At 39.5% G+C, this 24,340-nt stretch overlaps 1 protein-coding gene across 2 annotated transcripts in view; it reads right to left on the bottom strand.

Moving 5' to 3' along the window:
- The window catches only part of ANKRD55 (ankyrin repeat domain 55), a 164,442-nt gene that overhangs the window by 62,454 nt on the left and 77,648 nt on the right, over window positions 1–24,340 (bottom strand). For both annotated transcript variants that reach the window (XM_046000080.1, XM_046000082.1), the window contains one exon: window positions 6,115–6,237. In XM_046000080.1, coding sequence (XP_045856036.1) covers window positions 6,115–6,237 — 123 coding nt within the window. The remainder of the gene's footprint in view (window positions 1–6,114; window positions 6,238–24,340) is intronic.

Raw genomic sequence — 24,340 nt, 5'->3', positions numbered from 1 at the left:
TAGAATTGATATTATTATTTAAAAGTTTGGAGAGGTTGCTGGGAAGATGGTGGCATAGGAGGATCTTGGGCCCACCCCTTGCTGCATGGTCGCCTGGGGAGCACCCGCATCGGCATAAATAACCCAGAAAGCAACCGGAAAGCTGGGAGAACAGATTCTCTGTGGCCTGACATTGATAAGAGGCCACAGCAAAGCAGATGTACCTCTCTGATCGCTCTTGGCAAGATCCCATCAAAGCACTTCCACAAGCCTAACAATGTGCAGGCAGCCCAGAGGTGGGCCAGCACCACTCCAGAGTGAGTCCTGCGCTGGGCAGAGGGGAGGAGAACCACAGGCCAGTCTGACTACAGGCCCCGCCCACCACCAAAAGCTTCTCATGGGACAACACAGGGAAAATGCCTGCAGTTTGGTGCTACTTCATGTCTGGTAAACTCCTGGTATGACTCAACTCAAGTCCAAGGCAGGCCCCGACCGGCCCACTAACACCACAGGGACCAGACTCTGTCCACAACAGGTAGAGAGCCATTGCAGCCTGGACTGAAGGCAAACACAGCTCTGGCACAATGGTAGGACACCCCTATGGCAACACACAGAGGAGACACCCCTGAAGTGCCAGGTTCTGGGGAATAGGACATAGCACTGTGGGACCTCTTCTTTATTAGGCCTTTACTTTCAAGTGCGGGAGATGTAGTTGACTTTCCTAACACAGAGAAACAGACACAGCAATAGACAGAATGAGGAGACAGAGGACTATGTCCCAAATGAAAGAACAGAACAAAATCACAGCAATAGACCTAAGCAAAATGGAGACGAGATATATGTCTGATACTGAATTCAAAGTAACACTCATAAAGATCCTCCCTAGAATCGAGAAGGAGTGCAGAACCTCCATGAGACCCTCCACAAGAGATAGCAGCCATAAAAAAAGAATCAATGAGATCTACTGGACTCACTAAATGGAAATAAAAATAGATCATCTGTAATAAATAGCAAACAAGAGGAAGTAGAAGAATGGATCAGCCACCTGGAGGACAGAGTCATGGAAAGTAATCAAGCTAAGCAGATGAGAGGGGAAAAAAGTACACAAAATGAGAATAGACCCAGGGAACTCAGCGACACTGTCAAGGGTAATAGTCACATGACAGGGATCCCAGAAGGAGAAGAGCGAGAAAAGGGGGCAGAAGCTTTGTCTAAAGAAAGAATAGCTGTGGGGTGCCTGGGTGGCTCAGTGGGTTGGGCCTCTGCCTTCGGCTCAGGTCATGATCCCAGGGTCCTGGGATCAAGCCCTGAGTCGGGCTCTCTGCTCAGCTGGGAGCCTGTTTCCTCCTGTCTCTCGGCCTACTTGTGATCTGTCTGTTAAATAAATAAAATCTTAAAAAAAAAAAAAAAGAAAAGAAAAAGAAACAAAAAGAAAGAATAGCTAAAAACTTCCTGAATGGGAGCAAAGAGAAATCCAGATCCAGAAGGCACAGAGAGCCCCCAGCAAAACCAACCCAAAGAAGTCTGCACCAAGACACAAAGTAAATAAGATGGCTGAAAGTAGTGATAAAGAGAATTTTAAAAGCAACAAGAAAAAGGGAAGCAGTGACATACAAAAGAAACCCCATGTGGCTATCAGTGGGTTTTTCAGCAGAAACTCTGTAGGCCAGAAGAAAGTGGCATGATAAATTCCAATAGCTAAAAGGAAAAAAAAATCTACAGTCAAGAACACTCTATCCAGCATATCCATTCTTCATTTAGAATAGGAGAGACAGAGTTTCCAAGAAAAACAAAAGTTAAAAGCAAAACCAGCCACATCCCTGTCACCCATGGGTCCCAAATTCACAGTTCAGCTGCCCTCCTGCCCGAGTGAGCATGCATGGCCTGCTACTGCTCAATGCCAAGACAACAAACCTTCACCTCAAATTGCCAAGGGCTCAAACTGACACTCTTCTCCTCAAATTCCAGCCCCTGTGGTCATGTTTGTGCATGAAAGTGGGCATAATTATAATAGCAGAATGAAGCATCCCAAAGAGTGACATTAATTCTGTGGAATATATAATGGATAAAAGGAATGTGCTAGGCTGAGAACATCACCAACAAGCACATCAAAGAACAATAATACATGCAGCATGATTCTGGTTAGTAAAAGAAACAAACCCGGAAAAAATAAAACAAGATGAAACCAGAGAGGGAGACAAACCATAAGAGACTCTTACGCATAGAAAATAAACTGGGTGTTGGTGGAGAGGTGGTGGGTGGGGGTATGGGGTAGTTGGGTGATAGGCATTAAGGGGAGCACTTGATGGAATGAGCACTGGTTATTCTATGCAACTGATGAATCACTGAATTCTACCTCTGAAACTTATAATACACTATATGTTAATTCATTGGATTTAAATAAAAAAAAGAAAACCCACACACAAAAAAATTAAAAGTTTATAGAAGTTTCCAGAGAAACCATGTAGGCCTGAAAATTTCTTTTTCTGGGAATTTAAAAATTTTGAATATACTTTCCTTAATGGTTATAATGGGAATTCAAATAGTCTATTTCCTACTGGATGAACTGTGGTTGTTTTATCTTTTTTGAGGAATTCACCCATTTCATCTACATAGTCAAATTTATGTGTGTAGAGTTTTTTGTTGTAGTTCCTTTTTATTGGTGAGATGTCCACATGGTCTGTAGTGGTATCTTTGGTTTCACTCCTAATAGTGGTAGTTTATGACTTCTTTCATTTTCTGTCAGTATTGCTAGAATTTCTCAGTGTTACTGATTTTTTTTTCAAAGAATCAGTTCCTTGCTTCATTGATTTTCTTTCTTTTTTTTTTTTTTAAAGATTTTTTTTATTTATTTGACAGAGAGAAATCACAACTAGGCAGAGAGGCAGGCAGAGAGAGAGGAGGAAGCAGGCTCCCCGCGGAGCAGAGAGCCCGATGTGGGGCTCGATCCCGGGACCCTGAGATCATGACCTGAGCCAAAGGCAGAGGCTTTAACCCACTGAGCCACCCAGGCGCCCCTCATTGATTTTCTTTATTGTTTTCTGTTTTCAATTCCATCAATTTCTATTTTTTTTTTTTATTAGTTCTTTCCTTGGGTTTATTTTGTTCTTCTTTTTCTACGTTCTTGGGGTAAGAACTTACATTATTGACTGATACCTTTCCTCTTTTATAATGAATGTATTTAGTGCTTTTCCTTCAGTATTGCTTTAGTTGTGCCCCACAAATTTTAAGATGTCATATGTTCATTTCCTCTCAAAGGTGGTACAAGCAAGGATTGAACCCAAAGAGTCTGGGTCTTACATTATCACACAAGGGGTATTCAACATTTGTTTCTCCTCATTTTCCATTTCTAGCCCCAAAGCAGATGTACTAGTAAGTCTGACTTAAAAACAAGCAAACAAAAAAACCCAAAACTACTATGGATAATTAGGGGCAACTACTCACTTTACAAAACATTTTATATACATTTACAAAACATTTTGCTGTCATGATAAGGAACTCCCAAGCTCTTCTTGGGCAGGTACACTGGTTAAAAATCATTAATGAGTTTCCGTAAGTAATAGAACAGAAGAAAACAGTGATAGAACTTTTGTTATAGTCCCACAGGTCCCTGATGCTTTTATTTATTTTTTTTAAGGCCGATTTTCCTTCAGTTGTTTAGACTGGCTTATTTCTAATTTCTGCTGTACTATTTTCAAGTTCATTGATCCTTTCCTCTACTTCCTCATTATGCTGCTAAGCTTTTCTATTGGCTTTTTAATTGTGATTATTTTTTAGTTTAAAAATTTTCTATTTGTTTTTTTGTATCTGTTATTTCTTTGTTAAGGGCTCCTGTTTCTTCTTTTGTTTCAAGCACACTTTTAATTGCTCATTGAAGCATTTCTTTTCTCATGGCCTTTTCAAAATTTGTCAGTTCTAACATCTGTTATCTCAGTGCTGGTATCTATCTATTGTCTTTTTCATTCAGTTTGAGGTGTTCCTGTTTAATGATATGACAAATGATTTTCTGTTGAAACCTGGACGTTTGGGGTATTATATTGAGTTGCCTAACCCTATTTAAACCCTCTATTTTAGCTGGCTTTCTCTCATATTGCTCTGCAGGGGAAGTAAAGGTGTGTGTGTGTGTGTGTGTGTGTGTGTGTGTGTGTGTGCCACCTCATCATTGCCAGGTCACATTAGAAGTCCAGGTTCCCCCCTCTTACACTGTTGGTGGGAATGCAAGTTAGTGCAGCCACTTTGGAGAACAGTGTGGAGATTCCTGAAGAAATTAAGAATAGAGCTTCCCTATGACCCTGCAATTGCACTGCTGGGTATTTACCCCAAAGATACAGATGTAGTGAAAAGAAGGGCCATCTGTACCCCAACGTTTATTGCAGCAATGGCTACGGTGGCCAAACTGTGGAAAGAACCAAGATGCCCTTCAACGGATGAATGGATAAGGAAGATGTGGTACATATACACAATGGAGTATTATGCCTCCAACAGAAAGGATGAATACCCAATTTTTGTAGCCACATGGACGGGACTGGAAGAGATGATGCTGAGCGAAATAAGTCAAGCAGAGAGAGTCAAGTATCATATGGTCTCACTTATTTGTGGAGCATAACAAATAACATGGAGGACATGGGGAGATGGAGAGGAGAGGGAGTTGAGGGAAACTGGAAGGGGAGATGAACCATGAGAGACTATGGACTCTGAAAAACAACCAGAGGGTTTTGAAGGGGCGGGGTGGGGGGGAGGTTGAGGAACCAGGTGGTGGGTAATAGGGAGGGCATGTACTGCATGGAGCACTGGGTGTGATGCCAAAACAATGAACACTGTTATGCTGTAAATAAACAAATAAAAAAAAAAGTGAAAAAAAAAGAAAGCTTATAATGTTTCACTATTATAAATAATGCTTTCTCTAATCCACTTCCTCTTTTTTGCAAACATCCTTGATTAAATTAAATAATTCCTTTCTGTTCCCAGGTTGCTAAATGTTTATACTAATTAGATAACTTTTTTTCTGCAATTATTGCATCATTTCTCTTCATTTATCTAGTAATGTTAGAACAAATTAAATTTTCTGATGTTAAAACCTTGCATTGTTGAAATAAACTCAACTCTGGACAATATGTTACCAAAAAAAAAAAAAGAAGTCCAGGTTCCCTACTTAACTACCATTGACATCTGAGGGAGAAGAATCTTCATTACTAGGTAGTGGTAAAAATACTAATTCTCAAAAAGGCTTCCTCTGACACCACCCTGCCAGGTAGGGGAGGGAGGCTCAGTAGCTGGGGTGGAGGTTCAAGACCTCTACTTGGTCTTTGCTGGAATGACGGGGCTAGGGCGACAAGTTTTTGTTTGCTTGTTTGTTTGTGTGTTTGTGTGAATGTTTGGTTGGAGTAGACTCATTACTGTCTAAAAGTTTTCTGTCTTGCTTTGTGGTCCCTTTCCTGGTTCTTCGGTTAGAGAGCAAACTTTGATTAGAGTTTGCAACTCTAACTTCGGTTAGAGTTGTTTGTGGGGTTTGGGGTTTTTTTGGTCTGTGATTATTAGCCTTTCTGCGCTGTTGGATTCTTCAACTCCAAGTAAGGGACGTAAGAGGCAAAAAAGAAAACCGAGGAAACTTACACCATGTCATTCCTTGGGTCCCATGGTCCTAGCCAGTCTGTCATTTTCTTTCCACTCTCTAGAGTGTTCTTATGTTTATATGATACACAACATCCAAGATTTTTAGTTATATTTAGCAGTAGGAATAGAATAAAAGTATGTCTACTCCATTTTCTAAAAAGCAAATCTTTGCTTTCTGACTTTAATAGTCACACTTTCCCAACATCCAATGCTACCAAAAATAGCCCTCTTTCCATACTCCTTTTTTAACTACTTGGCCTATCTACTTTAGTCATTCATACAAAGAAAGTAAACCCCAACCAAATGGCTTCATTATACAAGGTGATATAAAAGAATTGGTAGATTTGTGTCCAGGACCATCATTTCAAGAACTACTAAAGCCACAGAAGCAGGATACTCCTTGTCCCTCCAGTATCAATGGTCTGTCATATATAATTTTATTAACATTGCTCACTCTGAAGGCCATCTGGAAACGATAGGACAGAACATTCTGCAGGATTAAAAAATGCATAAATAGCTCACCTTCACTGTCACAGCATTCTAGGATGGAAGGGTCTTCCCGAATTACTGAAGTCAGAGCATTAACATCTCCATTAGAAGCTGCCTGATAAACCATGGTCAGGTCGACTTCCTCGGATGAGTCACCTTCATGAATCAAACAGAGATACACTCAGTCTGTGTACCAAACTCACTGAAAGAATAACACCCACAATGTCGCCCATACAAGTGATTCATGAAAACTTCTCTGATGAATCCAGGCAGGACGCTGAGTCATCCTCCTCACAAGCATCCTCAGTGCTTCTGAAGAAAGGTGGACCCCTGTGGGCCATGTTGTAACATCACCATATACAGGGAAGGAGTTTGAGGGATTAGATGTTCTCTGTAGGCCTTCAGGCTACTCAAAATCAGTCCAGAGAGGAAAAAGGGACCCTTATTTGGGTTCTAGGTTTCCCTCTTTGATCTGAAACATGTTAAACTTTTCCTTTCAACGACTCCATTTACCCAACTCTGATAAAGATACAGCATTCTCTATTTCCTGTGCTCCTGATGTACTCTCCACCCTTCCCACCCTGCTGTGTACCCCGAGGGGCTGATACTGACTGTATCACCCAGGCCCCCTCACTCTCTGGCTTGCCCACAGGAGACACTGGCAGGAGACTGATGGGGAGAAGATAGAGAGGTAAGGAATTCCTTTCTGTCTTCTCCTGGTGTAGTGTCTAACAGTAGCTGCTTCTCTCCCACCAGGAGTATCCTCCTCCCCAGAACCAGCTCTTACTGGGTTCCCTTTGGAACCATTCTCTCCACTCTGCCTTATCTCTGTATGTAGTCCCTTTACAAAACTAGTTGGGGTTTCATGATATGCTGTTTCCAGAAGGACCAGACCTATATGCAACTCCTTGGAATTTGGTAGTCACCTGTATTATACCTTTGAACCAACTAACGGTACTGCCAAAGGTGACAACAGAACTTCAGGTCAGGTGATGCCAGGGGAATCCCGAAGGGCTGGGAGGCAAGCTCTGCTCATGTGGAGACCCCAAGGGAGGCACTGTGCAGAGACCCTCTGCTTCTACGGTTTCTCCCACACACAGCCATTATTCAGAGAAAATACATGTGTGCATACAGAGTTTTTAAAATCGTGTTTTTCTGTGAATGTGGACATTACACCAGAAATACTTTACAGTTCTAATCTCTAGTTGGCAGTGATCCTAACCTGTTGGCTGGGTTTCTCTGCTCCAGTACTTCTGGGAAGTCATTAGTGATTTTTTAACTAGTTGACCTTGTCCCAGGAGGAGCTTGTTATTGAAAATGGTTCACTTATGACAACAGGCTGCTTTGTAAAGTGAGTAGCTGCTCCCTAATTTATCCACAGTAAATTTGTTGTTGGTGTCGGTGTTTTTAAAGCAGACTCATGTGCACTTTTGCCTGGGGGCTGGCAGTAGGAGGTGAGAGGTATCAATGTCAGATGCCCCTTCTGTGGTAAGTGTGAGGACTCTGGAGCCACACAACTTGGGTTCAAGTTCTGATTTATACCAACTAGGTCTGTGAATTTGAAAATGACCCTCTCTGTTTCTTTGCTCCTAAAATGGAAATGATGAAGGCTGCGTGGGTGGCTCAGTTGGTTAAGTGTCTGCCTTTGGCTCAGGTCATGATCCCAGGGTCCAGAGACTGAGCCCCGAGGTTGGCTTCCCTGTTCAGCAGGGAGTCCACCACTGTTCTCCTTTTGCCCCTCTCCCTCACTCATGCTCTCTCTCTCCAATAAATAAAATCTTTAAAAAAATAATAATAAAATGGAGATGATGATGACAACCACTTACGTCTATGTCTATGTGTTTACTCCAGAGATTATTCCATGGGGCCATTATAGCAGCAGCTTTCAGATATTTGAAGATTTTTTTAAATTAAAAATTGTGGTGAAATATATATAAAAAATTTATTAAAAATTTATATATATATAAAAAATACAAAATTTATCATTTCAACCCTTTAAAAATATATAGTTCAATGGAATTAGGTACATTCGTATTATTGAGTGATCATCACCATAAATCATTTTCAGAACTTTTTTCATCTTCCGGGACTCAAACTCTGTATCCATTAAATGGTAATTCTCCTTTCATCCCTCCTACAGCCCCTGGAAACCGCCATCCACTTTCAGTCTCTGAATTTGACAACTCTAAGGAACCATTTAAGTGAAATTAATAGTGTTTGTGCTTTTGCAACTGGCTTATTTTACTCAGCATAATGTCCTAAGGTTCATCTATGTTATAGCTGTGTCATAATATCCTCCTTTTTCAAGGTTGAATAATATTCTATTGTATGTTTAGACTACATGGCTTATCTGCTCCTCCATCAATAGATGCTTGGGCTGTTTCTACCTTTTGGCAATTTTGAATGATGCTATCATGAGCACAGGATTCAAATACCTCTTTGAGACCCTGCTTTCAATTCTTTTGGGCATAAACTTCAAAGTGGAATTGCTGGAACATATGCTAATTTTTTATTTTTATTTTTATTTATTTATTTATTTTAAATATTTTATTTATTTGACAGAGAGAAATCACAACTAGGCAGAGAGAAAGGAGGAAGCAGGCTCCCCGTGGAGCAGAGAGCCCAATGTGGGGCTCGATCCCAGGACCCTGGGATCATGACCTGAGCTGAAGGCAGAGGCTTTAACCCACTGAGCCACCCAGGTGCCCCTTCTTTTTTTTAAAGAACTACCATAATGTTTCCCACAGTTGCTGCACCATTTTATATTCCTGTCAACAGCACACAAGGGTTCAAATATTCCCATGTCCTTACAGACACTTGGTATTTCCTGTTATTTTATGTGTGTGTTTGTTTTAATAATAGGTAGTCAATAGGTATGAAATGAAATCTCATGGTATTGATTAGCATGGCCCAATGATTAGTCATGTTGAGTATCTTTGCATGTATTTGTTGGCTTTTTGTAAATCTCTGAAGAAATGTCTCCTTAAGTCCTTATCCATTTTTAATCAGGTTGTTGAATTTCTGGGGTTAAGTTATAGAAATTCTTAATATATTCTGGATATTAACCCCTTATCAGATATATGATTTACACATATTTTTTTCCCATTCTGTGGGTTGCCTTTTCATTCTGCTGATCATGTCCTTTGATGCCCAAAAGTTCTTAACTCTGATATAGCTCAATTTGGCTATTTTTTCTTTTATTGTTTGCCCTTTTGTCATCATATCCAAAAAATCATTGTCAAATTCAAATTTAATGTCACAAATCTTTTCTCCTATGTTTTCCTCTAAGAGTTTTATAGTTTTAGGGGCACCTGGGTGGCTCAGTGGGTGAAGCCTCTGCCTTCGGCTCAGGTCAAGATCCCAGGACTCTGGGCTGGGCTCAGACCCGGTATCAGGTTCTCTGCTTAGCAGGGAGCCTGCTTCCTCCTCTCTCTCTGCCTGCTTCCCTGCCTACTTGTGATCTCTGTCTGTCAAATAAATAGATAAAATATTTAAAAAAAAAAGGGTTCTATAGTTTTAGATCTTATGTTTAGATCCTTGATCCATCTTGAGTTAATTATTATATATGGTGTTAAGGTAAGGGTCTGATTTTTAGTCTTTTACACATGGCTATCAAGTTGTTCCAGCACTATTCTTTCCCATTGAATGATCACAGCACCCTTGTTGAAAATCAGTTAATTTAAATATATGGGATTATTTCTAGATTCACAGTTCTGTTCCATGGATCTATATGTCTATCTTTATGCCAGTATTATAGAGTTTTGATTACCATAAGTTTGTAGTATATTCTAAAATCTGGAAGTCTTGAGAACTCCAACTTTTTCATTTGTAAGATTGTTTTGGCTATTTGGGGCTCCTTGAGATTCCATTTGGATTTTAGGATGGATTCTTCTATTTTGCAAAAACGAATTTTTTTTTGACAGAAGGTTACAAAACCATTTATATGCAGAAGATCTACATAAACAATACATAAATTCTTCCTTCTCTTCTTTCTTCTTTCCTTATCTATTATCCATTTTTCTATTTAGTATCATTGGAATTTAGATGGTGATTGCATTGAATCTGTAGGTTTCTTTGGGTAGCACTGATATCTCAATATTATCTTCTAATCCATGAAACAAGGATGTCTTCCTATTTATCAGTGTCTTCTTTAATTTCTTTCAGCAATATTTTATAGTTTTTAGTGTATAAGTCTTTAGCTTCCGTGGCTATTTATTCATAATTTTTTTTTGATGCTGCTTGTAAATAGCATTGTTTTTCAAAGAATTATTTAAACAATTTTATGGCTAAATTGTTTTGTGGAACTACAGCAGTTAGAAATAGCAGTGAGTGAGAGTGACAGAGAAAGGGTATTTTAAGCATTAAAGCACTGTAAAAATATTCTGGGTCAGGGTGCCTGGGTGGCTCAGTTGTTAAGCATCTGCCTTCAGCTCAGGTCATGATCCCAGGGTCCTGGGATCGAGCCCTGCATCGGGCTCTCTTCTCGGTGGGAAACCTGCCTCTTCCTCTCCCCTTGCTTGTGTTCCCCCTTTAAAAAAAAGAAAGAAAGAAAGAAAAATATTCTGGGTCACTTAAGAGGTAGTGAGTTTCCTGACATTGAAGATGGCCAATCTTGGGTAGATGGCCACTAAGGAAATGTATTATAAAAGGAATTCACACAGCAGGAGGTAAGCATAAAGGGACAGGAAGATGTGTGCGGCAGAACAGAATTTCCTTCAGAGTTCCTTCCAGCCCTGAACTATCACACTAAACAATGGAGCATTAAGAAATAGGAAATGAAGGGGCTTCCACAGAGGATGGGTAGACACAGCTAATTTAAGTTGAAGTCAATGCAAATAATTAGGTATAAATTTAAGACTATACAAAGAATTGGAACTGAGGAAGTGTGATGTAGAAATCACATGTACAAAGAGAAGGATGAATGATGGTCCTTAAAGAATCAAAACAAACAAGAAAATTTTTTTCTACCACAGGTCACGAAACCAAAGGTACAAAACAGAAGGTTTAAAAAAACAAACAGGGGCACCTGGGTGGCTCAGTGGGTTAAAGCCTCTGCCTTTGGCTCAGGTCATGATCTCAGGGTCCTGGGATCAAGCCCCGCATCGGGCTCTCTGCTCTGCAGGGAGCCTGCTTCCTCCTCTCTCTCTGCCTGCCTCTCTGCCTGCTTGTGATTTCTCTCTGTCAAATAAATAAAATATTAAAAACAAAACAAAACAAAAAACAAACAATATATGCATTCTTCCTTTGTCTCGTTCCTTCTTTTCTTATCTATCTCTGTATGTATCTATCATCTATTTTTCTATCGAGTATTATCTGACTACAATCTAGAGCATGTTTTGAATGGCTCTAGCCTCTCTAATTGTGTGAAAGTAAAACAGATAGACTTATGTATGGGTACATAAAGAGAATTCCAGAATTCACAAGAGGGGGAGAGGCTGAAAGCAGAAAATGGAAAAGAGACAAAGAAGTAGGAAGAAAGAAGCATGTGAATAGAGGTAAATCATGTTTTATAAAATGTTATCTATGTATAGGTATAAACACGAAACATATAAGACTGGAAGGACATGCATTAAAAAAAGTCAATAGAAATCATCTCTTAGATGTTCTTTAGAACTTTCTATATTTTCTAAGTTTTCTACACTGGGTTTATATTTTTATTTTTATTTTTTTTAAGATTTTATTTATTTATCAGATAGAGATCACAAGTAGGCAGAGAGGCAGGCAGAGAGAGGGAAGCAGGCTCCCTGCTGAGCAGAGAGCCTGATGCCGGGCTTGATCCCAGGACCCTGGGATCATGACCTGAGCCCAAGGCAGAGGCGTTAACCCACTGAGCCACCCAGGAGCCCCTATACTGGGTTTATATTTTTAAAAATCATCAAAGTAAACCAAGTTTTTTTTCTTAAATGCTGAGGAAAGTGTCTCATAAGCTTTATACTGATGTGCTACTACTAAAAGGATAAACAAAGCTTAGTGTGTCTACAACTGAGAAAACAAGTCCTGGATATTTGACCAAGTTCTTAAAAAGAAAAACATATATGTATATATGTATTTTTCTAATTCTGACCTTTATAAATTCCCTAGATTAAACAAACAGGTGACATATTAAGTTTTTGTTAGGTTTTACCTAAAACTTGGAAGGATAGACATTCTTGCAACCATCTATTTCCCTCATTTTTCATGGTTAAAAACCCTAAGAGGTTTCTGGATGTGCCATAAATTATGTACCTAATCCCAAGTGCCTCGCTCTTTAATAGTGGGATTTCAAACATATGACAGGCTTTTAGAAACGTTTGGGATTAGAGGACCGTCCTCAGAATTTCTCACATTTTACACAAATGTAGGCCTCTTTTCTAAAGCTTCACACAGTAGTTCTGCCCTTGAGTTATTGCCGAGCTCCTTGGGAAAGTCATTGCCTACAGCAATAACTGGCCTATTTTATTGAAATTTACCCAGAGGTCAGCTTGACACTTGTTCTGCTTAAGCTGTGACTATTTTGTGGAAGAGTTCGATCAATGTAAGGATAGATTGGGTATTGCAGTTTCAAGAGTCCCGACCAGAATGGTCTTGAGGGGCTTTCTTTAGTTCACACTATTCGGAGGCTCCTTGGGTGGCTGAACCCACTCTAGAATCACCCTAAGTCTGGATTCACTTTGGCTAACTTTGTAGATCTTCCTGAGACTGTTGCTTACAGAGGAATTGATTGCCTGTGAAGAGCTGAAGTTTAATCATTCATCCATTTACTTGAATCTACCCTAGGCTACCCTAGAAATTGTGGGGACAAATGTTGCAGAGTCTCCGTCTTTAAGAAAGACATGCCCCAGTGGGGAGACGAGTGTGTAAATGACAACTGAGATATACCAGGAATATGGAAGGACAGAGGAAGAATCACTTAAATGAATAGTTCCCTGAGCATTCCCTTAATTCAGATCCCTCTCTCTCCTCCTGCAGGATTATCCTGGATGATTCAGGGACAGTAGAGAAACTCCATTTCAGGGGTTGTATGGAATGACCTATCAATAAGGTGGTGAGGCCCTTCCACTTTTAGGGAGGATACCAAGCCTACACTGTACTCTGATGGCTCCATGTGACAATATTGCCCCCCAATGGTGATGAAGAGTCCCTGTGGGCCTTGACCTGGTCCCTGAACCGGGATGGTACCAGTTCTGCTGGAGAGAATTAAAAACCAGTCTGGAAATCTCTAACAGTGCAGAAACAAGTTTGAGATCATTGATACAGTTGGGTGGCATTGAAACAAAAGTAGTTTCATATGACGCATCATATATATCATGTGACACATTGCATACATATTCAGAGGCAATGTAGGAAAATACTCAGAGCATAGACCCAACCTCCAGAGTTTGAATCCTGGCATTGCCACTTACTTGCGAGCTGTGGGACCTTAGGGGAGTTGCTTAACTTCTCTATTCCTATTCTTCAATTGTCAAACGGGATAAGAATAATAACTACCTTATAGTGCTGTCTTGAGAGCTAAATGAGTTAATCCATGCAAGGTGCTTCAAGCCATGCCTGCACAGAGTGAGTATTCAAACCAAGTCAATTATTATGAATATTACTTCTCTGACATAATAGGGCTCTCTGTCTTCTTTGTAGGTAATGAGACCCTTTGCATTGCTGAGCTGGCTGCAGAGATCTTGGATCTGAAACATTTTGCTATTTCTCCTGTTTTCTCCTCCAGTCCCTCAGGGTATATTGGCTGAGGCTTTAAGAGTATTTTATAAAGTGCCAGTCATATGCGAGGAGGAAAAAGAGTTTCTTTCTAACATTTTAAAGAGAAAAATAGCTCCAAGCTTTCTGTATATACCAGCTGAGAGAACAAGTACTCAAAGGAACTTTCATGCCCTGGGAGTGGAAAAGGGGATTTCATTCTCTGGGGAGGAAGTCTTGCAATAATATCTCAAGGGCAAATACCTGGCCACAATCAAACCTTTTTTAATAACTGGATTTGTGATGTGGCACATGTTGTATTTCTTTGAATCTCCCCATCACTGTGTCCCTCGGGGTACTTCTTCTGACCTGTGAATGCCATTCCACAGTTGGCATCTCTACTGAACCTGGGGTGGTAGTGGGATGAGGGCTGGGGGTGCTGGGAAAATGAAACTTGCTATTTTAAGAAGCATGTCTGTGTTGAACTTCAGTAATGTTGCCTCTCTAGAATGTATTTTCATAGAATGAACTTCATCTTAATAATACTAATTCTAAAATGTTAGCTCTCAATCTTCAGTGCGTAGGGCATTGAGGATATGTATGAATCATATGTATGAGGATATGAATGGATCAACTGAGTGTTTTAGCCTGCAGGTTCAGTGGGTTTTCTCACCTACTGGAGGTCTTGTGGAAATCTCCTTGATGTTAAAATATTATGTCTTTAAGTTCTTTGGCAATTAGGCACGTATAAATTTTAAATGAATTTTGTGAAGGACTGTACTCGCCTAGTTGGTCTTTGGAAATTGCCGAACAAGTCAAGAAGTACTGTTATTTCAACCACCCTTCCTCCAATCTCCCTGACTTTCCTCTGGACCAAATATATCACTCCACCTACCTCTTTCACTTCCAAGAATTGACAGGTTTCCACATCAAGTATATGCCATTTTAACTGGGGACTCTGGAAGGTGAGGAATAGGTGAGGAGGCAGAGTTTGTTAGCTAGGAGAAGACATGACAACTGCAAGGCCATGGGACAAAAAAAGTTCTGGAAGGTGCTATAGCCCCCTGACGTACTGTGCTTCAGGGATAAGGACAGTGGCTTCCTGCCTGTGGCTGCTGATAAATTACTGAACGCTACATCTGAAAGTATATACTTTATACGATATGTTGGCTAACTGAATTTAAAAAAAAATAAAGAATAAAAATAGTTGCCAAAACAAACGAACAAGTAGCAAAGAAACCATGGCAGGAAGTCTGCCACAATTCCATTTCAATTTCTTCAGGCATCTTTAGAAACACACGAGACCGCTGTTAGGAAACTTAATGTCAATCTATGGCTATGGACAGAGAGCAAATAGGACATTTTGAAGATCAGAGCAATTTTAAAGAAAAAGGTAAGTAAGAAAGGTAAGAGATCAGTGTCCAATCTGGGAATGGATTACTGATGAAGAGGGAGGAAGAAGAGTCAAGACAACAAGACATCCATGGAAGGCCGGCTGACAGAATGTCTGCAACAGGGTTTCCGGAGCAATGCAAAGCTAAGGGATTAGAATACAATGATAGAGACTGGAAAAAATGAATAAAATTTCCTAAGATCCCATGTGAGTTAGGCTAATTAGTGAGGGCATTTCATTGCTTATTTATTAAGTGAATCTCTGTGTCTCCTCCCCTCACTCCAAAATCCCCTTCCATAATAAGGGGCCAGGTCAAGCGTGATGTTAAGCAGATCTAACAACTGGTTTATCAGAGCCTCCATTGGAATGGAGGCAGGCCTAATAGCTGGAGTGGGATCTATAACTTCTTAGCTGCTAAATTGTACGTAATGTGTATGTGTTCCTGGGGAATGATCAGTATAGGAAGATGGGTGGTCTCTATTGATCTGAGGGTATAGAGATATTTTAATATTGTAAAAATCGATGACTAACAGTTCTGAGCATAGTGCTGGAATTACACGTATCTATGTTTTTTACAAAAATAAGATCATGCTTTACATATAATTTTTATTTTTGCCCCTTTTCATCTAATATTTGATCATAAATGTATTCCCATGTCACAAGGTGAGATTTTAAAATGTTGTTTATAAAATGTGGCAAAGGATTCCATTGACGGAACTTAACACAACTAATTTGATCATTTTCTTATTACAGGACATTTAAATGTTTTCTCTTTTTTTGAAGAATCATAAGTTTTGTGGCCACTCCAAATAAAGCTATAATATTCTTGCTTATATGTCTTTTCCCACATCTTTGACTATTTCCTCTGGTCATATTCCTAGAAGTAAACATGGGAGTAAGTGCATTTGAGTTTGTCAAATTGGCCTCCAGAAAAGTTAAACCAACGTACCCTCCCCAAGCTGGGCCTGAGAGCATACACTTCATCTTTCTTAATGACACTGTACATTATTTTTTTTAATTAATGTTGATGTGAAAGAAGGAAAACAGTATGTAATTGTCAATGGTTCTTCTGTTCCCTGAGAGAAGAGTTTTTCCATCTGTTTATGGCCATTTATGAATTATTTATTGGTGTCCTTACATTTTACTATTTCAGGGCATTTATCTTTATCGAGTTGATTTTAAATACTTTTATATATAGTAAGGACACCAGTTTTTCACCTGTTACCTATGCTGCGGTTATTTCCCCTGTTTGCTACTCAAGTTTTCAAGTGTTTTGCTGGTTTTGGAAAAATACATCTTCAAAATTTATGGATACTGCATTTACAAAATTTACTGCATTGCTTTTATGATTAGAGAGGTCAGGATTTGTGGGACCTTAAGCCTAAGGTCCTAACTTATATGTTAATATTGAACTATAATTAATATGGAATTTCTAAACTAAATTTTTGTATGCTACAATTTTTTCCCAAATAACCAATTAGTGGATAATTGGTTCCTTTCCTTGCTGCTTTGTAGAGTCAACCTTATCATAAACTAAATCATTATTAACTCCCCACAGGAGACTCTTCCTACCTCCTGTTCCCTTAAACTGTGGCTTGGCAGGCAGAAGCCCTGACCTGCAGTCTCTGCAGTGGTACACACATGAACTTGGGGATAGAGCCAAAGTGCACCTCAGGCACATTCCATAGAGTCTTGTGGTTAGTCCACAGTCAAGGTTCTGAGCTTTTTTGGGTTTCCAGCAGAGTTTCGAATTCTAGAATTTTTGGTAGCATATTGGAAGGAATTAAAAAACTTATAACAACCCCAGAGTTAGCAAAAACTATTATAACAGTCACTTTTACAGGACAACAATGTCTCCCAGTCACTGTGATAGTAGAAAAACAGTCACAAGGATGGTTAACAGTTTCATATTTATTATACACCAGGCACTGTACTAAACCCTTTTCATAAATCAGCTCATTTAATTTTCACCTTATGAAGTAGGTACTACAAATTAGCCCCATTTTACTGATGGGGAAACTGAGGCATAGGGCAGGAAAGTGACTTACTCAAAGTCACATAGGTAGTAAGTAAGTGGTGTAACTCAGAAAAGGCTGCAGGCTGTCAGGCCTCAGAGTCTACCCTCTGACCCAGGTGCACTATTGTATATAATTGCCTTTTCACTCAGGAGGCAAAGCTCTCATGTATTTCAGCGAATTTGTAACCTTTCTTTTGTGCTGGATGGTCATTCTACCATCCATTCTCTCTAACAGAGCTTTTGCCCTGCTTTTCTCTCTGGGGCACCAGCTTCGTGGTCAGCATTCTGTCTGACAGACCACTGTCCTGGAGTTTAAACTCATTTGTAGCAAAATAGCAAAAATAAAATTCACACGTTAACTGAAAATTGGAAATGTATCTATGAACAGTCGGTTGTATACCAGGGAGAGAGTTAAAGTTAGTAGTAATAGCATAAAGATTCTAAAGTGAGGTTGACTGAATTCTTTTAGTTAAGATAAATATCAAATGACCAAGGAACAAATAATTCCCAAACTGAAGCACAGAAAAAGAGGGAAATTTTGCTAATTTCTTATTTTTAAAGGGTTTCTTTAAAAATAATCTCTACACTCAATACGGGGCTTGAACTCACAACCCCAAGATCCAGAGTTAGATGCTCTACCAACTGAGCCAGCCAGGCACCCCCTCAAATTTATTTTCTAAGGCAGCAAAACTGAGAACACACACACAGACACAGAGGCAGCTACATTTATAAATCATTTATAAATTATCATTTATCAAATACTTTATCATCTATAAAGATGTTTTTAATGAGGGAGCAGAAGGCTAGCTGAAGACAAAGCATAAGCTAACACCCTGCAACCTCCTCCATCCCCCGACTCTTGGGTGGGACAGGTGTGAAGGTCTTCCTGGGATCTCCCAACTACCTCAATGTTAATACCTTGGTCTAGTGGAAAACAATGGCAAGACCTCCAGTATCTCCTTAGTATCTTCCCGGTCAGTCCCCAGTCCTCTTTAGCATATGAAAGTTCTTTTGAAACCTCCCTTTTCCTTACTTCCCCTAAATCCCAAGTATGTAATCCCCACTCCTCAAGACCCTGTTGCAGCAGCCCTTTCTGCACTTGGGTGCCTGCCAAGTTTTAATAAAACCACCATTTTCCACCAAAGACATCTGAAGAATTTTTTCTTGATCCTAGGCTCTGGACCTCACCCACCTAACCTCACGCATACTCCAAAACCACATCATTTTGATATCTTGATATCTATTAATAAAATACATCACAGCACTAGAACAAATGGGAAATACACAGTAATTTGAGTAAAGAATCTTAAAAAAATGCTTTACAGCTAAAAGCTTACATTCTAAGTATGGCTAAGTGAATTTATTTCTAAGCAGTTCCAAATATCATATTTAATAGTAAAGCAATAGAGAAGAAAGAAGACAAACATAATCTAATGCAGTAAGTATGAAACAAAAAAAGATATAATAATCACAAAGGGAGAGCAAAATTATCATAGTTTTAAATAATAGCTAACTTTACTGATGACTCATGTTCCAAGTACTGTCCCAACAGTAGCATTTGAATTAGGCTATTTATTTGCTTCAACAATTTTATGAAGTAGGTGGTATCTTTATCCCGATTTATAGATAAGAATATTGAAGCATGGAGAAGTTTAATAATTTCCCCATAGTTGCACAGCTATTAAGTGGCAAAACAGGATTTGAAAACAGTCCACCAGATTTCATCCTGTACATAAGGATGGTACAAGAGAATTAATGACGAAACTATTAGAGGTAATAATAATAACTGATTAAATTAGCAGATTTTAAAATCAATATAAAACTAGATAATTCTTTGTAATAATTAATATAAGCAGGAAAATCAGTCCTCCTTACAAAGAAAATAACTCATTACAATGAAAATATGAAATACCCAGGAATAAATAGTTAAAATGTAATTGAGGAAAACTACAGAATTTTGTTGAGCCATGTAACAGAAGAGTTTAATTGATGGAGATATATGTCATATTCCCAGAAAGGGCAAACAAAATAGGTTAATAAATTTTAATTATTATTACAGATTCATTTGTAAGTTTAATGTCATTTCAATAAAAGTTACAATAGTTTTCTAGGGGATCAGGGTCAGGAAAATGATACTACTTTTAATTTGTAAGAACAAATGGATAACTTTACGCTTTAAAGACTTATTTATTTATTTTTTTGACAGACAGAGATCACAAGTAGGCAGAGAGGCAGGAAGAGACAGAGAGAGAGAGAGAGAGAGGATTGGAAGCAGGCTCCCTGCTGAGGCTATGGCTTTATATTTTAATTTATATTATATATTTATGTATTTAAATATAAATTATAATTTAATTTATATTTAAATATAAATATATAAAATATATTTATATTTTTGGCTATGGCTTTATACCTTGAACTTGTATTAATGCAGCATTCTTCCAAAAGCAAAAATAAACAAACAAAGGAAACAAAAAATGAGTAAGAATATCCAATAAAATTGAAAGAAAATAAAAAAGAGTAATGAGGGAGTTTTCCTTTATCAAATAGTAAAACATAATAAAACTATTAAGTTTTTTAAAAATGACATTCTGGAGAGATGTGAAGTGTGTAAGCCTGATGATTCACAGACCTGCACCTCTGGGGCAAGTAATACATTATATGTTTATAAAAATAATCTAAAAAACCTAGCACATAAATAAATAAATAAATAACATTCTGCCTCAAAATCAGATAGATTCCCAGAACTGCGTCGAGAGCCCAGAAACCTCCCTTGCACCAGCGTGGACAGTGAAAGCTAGCAGGTAGACTGGCTTTTGAGCGAAGGGAAGAGTTTAATGTGGAAGGCGACAGAACACCAGTAACAGAGGACAGGCAAAGTAGAAGTAGTCCGAGATGTGTGAGCTTTCCTGGAGAATTCATTTCCTTCTGATGTGGTTTTCCTGCCCAGGAAAATTCTGTGCCTTCCAATTTCCACAAAAAACAGTGGTGCTATGCCATGTATTCATTACTAAGGAGGAGCCAGCTTAAAGGGTAAGATGTTCTCTTGACCTGGGAAGACCGGTTGTCCATGGGACCTTATGTAAGTCATCCGGCACTTGTGGAGTGATTACTCTGGGGCACGTGTAGTCCAACTGCTTTGTATGTATTCATTAAATCTTTAGAACAATCCTCATTATAACCATCTTTACAACAATCCTAAAACCACTAATAGCCCTCACTGAATGATTACTATGAGCCAAGCATGGTTACAGGGGCTTTGAATGTATTCATTAATTCAATCTAGATAAGCAGTCCTTGGTAGTAGCTTCATCTTAGTTTACAAGGTACAAAAAATGAGCCATAGAGATGTTAAACAGCTGGGTCACACAGGAAGTGGTGGTACTGGCCTTGTTCAATTTGGCTCTAGGAACCATTACAGCATTACACTTTATCCCCACAATAGCTCTATGTTTCAGTCTTCACATATAAAAAGTGAGGGAGTTGGATTACACACTGAGGTTCCTTCCAATTCCAAAATACGACTGTTCTAATTCAAAACACTTCCAGGATCCATCCTGAAATTGATTTCCGCTCTGACTACCTGAAACCAGATACTTGTGAGCCCCTCTTGACTCCACTCTCTCAATATATTCAGTGGTCATGCTGAGTCAGTCAAGTTGTAGCCACTCTAGCACAGCATTTTTAAAATAGTACTAAGTAATCAGAAGGATAAAAATGTCAGTTCAGATGAATTTCAGGTGTCTCTCTCACAGTTCTTAAAAATAAGTTAAAAAAAAAACAAACAGTAGACTGTGTTCTGATTTACTATGGTGAGTTAAAGAACAAAGAAATGGTCTCAGGGTTATTCACCATCAAACCACGGGATATTGATGTCAAAAAAATTCTTTTTTTCTTTCTATCAAATGCTGTTTATGTGTGACCTTGTTTACAGGGCTGGGCTCCCTGAACTGTCTTTTGGAGAAACATCAACAGTGTGCTGCCCAGAACAAATGTGCTAAGTAAGAATATGATAAAGAGGGGTGCCTGGGTGGCTCAGTGAGTTAAAGCCTCTGCCTTCAGCTCAGGTCATGATCCCAGGGTCCTGGGATCAAGCCCCGCATCGCATCGGGCTCTCCGCTCAGCAGGGAGCCTGCTTCCTCCTCTCTCTCTTCCTGCCTCTCTGCCTACTTGAGATCTCTGTCTGTCAAATAAATAAATAAAATCTTTTAAAAAAAAAATCAAAGATATGATAAAGAAACTGGTTTCTTGGGGTGCCTAGGTGGCTCAGTCATTAGGCGTCTGCCTTTAGCTAAGGTTGTGATCCCAGAGTCCTGGAATGGAGCCCCACATCAGGCTCCCTGCTCAGCAGGAAGCCTACTTCTTCCTCTCCGGCTCTCCCTGCTTGTGCTTCCTCTCTCACTGTCTGTCTCTATGCCAAATAAATAAAATCTTAAAAAAAAAAAAATAACCTGGTTTCTGAAGCTTCTGTGATGGAACCCAAGCCTTGACTTTGCAAATACCCAACTTCTATCACATTGGCTCCCTAGGTCCCACTCCAGTGTAACCCCAACCTTTTAGCTGTAGACTTGTCTCCCAGGATGCTGGTGCCCTGCTCTGCTCTCAAGGCAGCCTGCCGTGGAGACTGTCAGGCTGTCACAATGAGCAGAAGCCACTGGTCAGAGTTCATTGCAACTGGACGTTCAGCGTGGGGTAGCCACTTTAGGGCTGTCAGTTCCCACCAGCCCCACTTGAGGTGCCACTACCTTTCTTTTCCTTCTTGTGCTAGGAGTCATGAAGTGGTGGATGGGGTGGGCTATCGGAGACCGCAAAGTTTAACTTTGTGGTGAAGGGAAGTATGAGGAGGGCTTGGGTTTCAGAACCTGAAGTTAAAATGGTAGCTTTGCCTTTGTCCTATGGGGTGCCGGGCAAGTCATGTGACCTCAGACAACCAAAGATGGGACATACTGAGGTTCATGTGACATTAACAGGAGTAAAGAGTTAAGCACACCACCTAGCACGTGGGAGTTGCTTAATAAACCAGTTACTGCTCTTCTTCTGATTAATGATGCTGATTAATATTCTTGGCCTGATTTCCTTTACCTCCCTTTGAAAGCTACTTCCCAGCCCTAGCAGGAAGGGTGAATTACTGAGTCCATCTTGGTGGCTGAGAAGCTGAGGACAGGCTGGGCTCACAGACAGAAGAACAGAGCCATTCGTGAGCTATACAACACTTGTATTGCTCGAATACAACACCTTTTTTTTTAAGGCTTTATTTATTTATTTGAGACAGAGATCACAAGTAGGCAGAGAGGCAGGCAGAGAAGGGTGGGAAGCAGGCTCCCTGTGGAGCAGAGAGTCCAGTGTGGGGCTTGATCCCAGGACCCTGGGACCATGATCTGAGCTGAAGGCAGAGACTTTAACCCACTGAGCCACCCAGGCGCCCCTAGAATACAACACTTTTTATGCTGAAATCCTTTTTGTATTGTTTGACTATTTTGAAGAAGGTGGTGTTAATTTTACAACAGAAAAAAAATCCTAGTATATTAAAAAAAAAAAAACACTGTAAGAACTCCTTGATACTTAGAAGTGCAACACCTGTCACTTCCAATTACCATTTAAAAAGATTTAAATGATATTGTGATCACCTGAGCTGGAGACATCACCCTGTGGCACTTTGGCTGGGAAGCCATAGTCTAAATCTAGTCAGGAGGGAGTGTCAGACAAACCCAGAAAGAGGAACTCACTGTGAAAAGAGAAAGAGACTGTAATTTCAAAATGTCAATGTCATAAAAGACAAAGGAAATATGCAGAAATGTTCCAGAAGAAAGGAAACATAAGATACATGACAACTAAATGTAATACTTAATCCTAGATGGGATCAAGTACTGGAGGAAATGATATGAAAGACATTACTGGCTCACTAGACAAAAGTGGAATGCAGACAGATTAAAGTATATGGACACACATGCATATATATACAGAGAGGCAGAGAGAGGCAGAAACTGGGAGATGTGGGACAGAGAGAGACAGAGAAGAAAGCCAACAATAAAGCAAATTGGACAAAATGTTAATGTGAGGTGAATCTGTGTAAAAGACAGTCAAGTGTTCTTAATACTATTTTTACAACATTTCCTTAAGCTTGAAATTATTTTTAAACAAAAAGTTTAAAAAGGATTAGGATGTTATTAAATATTGTACATGTATATTTCAAAATTCTGAGGAACATTCAGAAGTAGAGATATCTCCTATGTAAAAGGACAGTCTTCCCTTTTCCTCCTCCCCAACAGACCCAATAAAAGCAGATCATTGATGAGCAAGTGACATTTTGAAGTTTTACAAAGAGAAAACAAACTAAGGTCCTTATTAAGCACACAAATCTATTTGTTAGTTGAAAGCTGGTAAGTTTTAGGTTAAACCACCATGATTTTAGGAGATAAATCAGAAGAGCTGAGATCATTTTTGTTCTACAGGTGGATTCTCAGAATCAGCCAACACTTCACATTGACTGACTGGCAGCCTTCTTGATAGAAATGCTAAGCATGACTCCTGGTTGGATGTGGTCTTTCTGCAAGATGGTGTATATCTGCACACATCTTCTATACCAATCTTGCATGTACGTGCATCCAGACCCTCACCTTCTCACCTTGTCTCATATTTGGGGACAGGTGAGATGTTTGTTTCATATGTGTTTGGTAGTAATCATAGCTACATGTGTAGTCAGTCATTTCTCTTTCACATTCCATTAAAATATCCTTGCATCCAAATGGTTGAATCAAAGAGAAAAATATGTATCAGTTTCAACACAGTTGCTTAATAATTGTTAAAGAAATGTGGAGTTAATGAATAGAGATGGTAGGAAAAGCTCAGTGTGGGGCCCCAGCTGACTTCTGAATAAGGGGTTGAATAGAGGATTTGCCTTCTGGAGTTGATCTGGCTACAATGTGGGACAAAATGTCAGTGTTAATGCAGGTGACATATGGGACCCGGTGTATCCATTCCCTCTGGCTACCATTCCTGGATCCACCGTGGATCAAGAGGCCCCATTCCCCAGGTAGGGCTGTCCTTTAGAGGAGAATAATGACAATGACACCAGTTTCCTAATCCCCAACTAGCTGAATAGCTCGCATTTTTCATGGCTTTCTAAGGTTGTGAATGGTAATTGTTTGGATGAGACTAGTCAAGGGCTTCCCTCCAGCTAGGCTCTG

The sequence above is a fragment of the Meles meles genome, chromosome 3, assembly GCF_922984935.1.
Source record: "Meles meles chromosome 3, mMelMel3.1 paternal haplotype, whole genome shotgun sequence".
Classification (NCBI taxonomy): domain Eukaryota; kingdom Metazoa; phylum Chordata; class Mammalia; order Carnivora; family Mustelidae; genus Meles; species Meles meles.
Note: the sequence above shows the minus strand (reverse complement) of the source record. Positions and strands in the feature narration are given on the sequence as shown.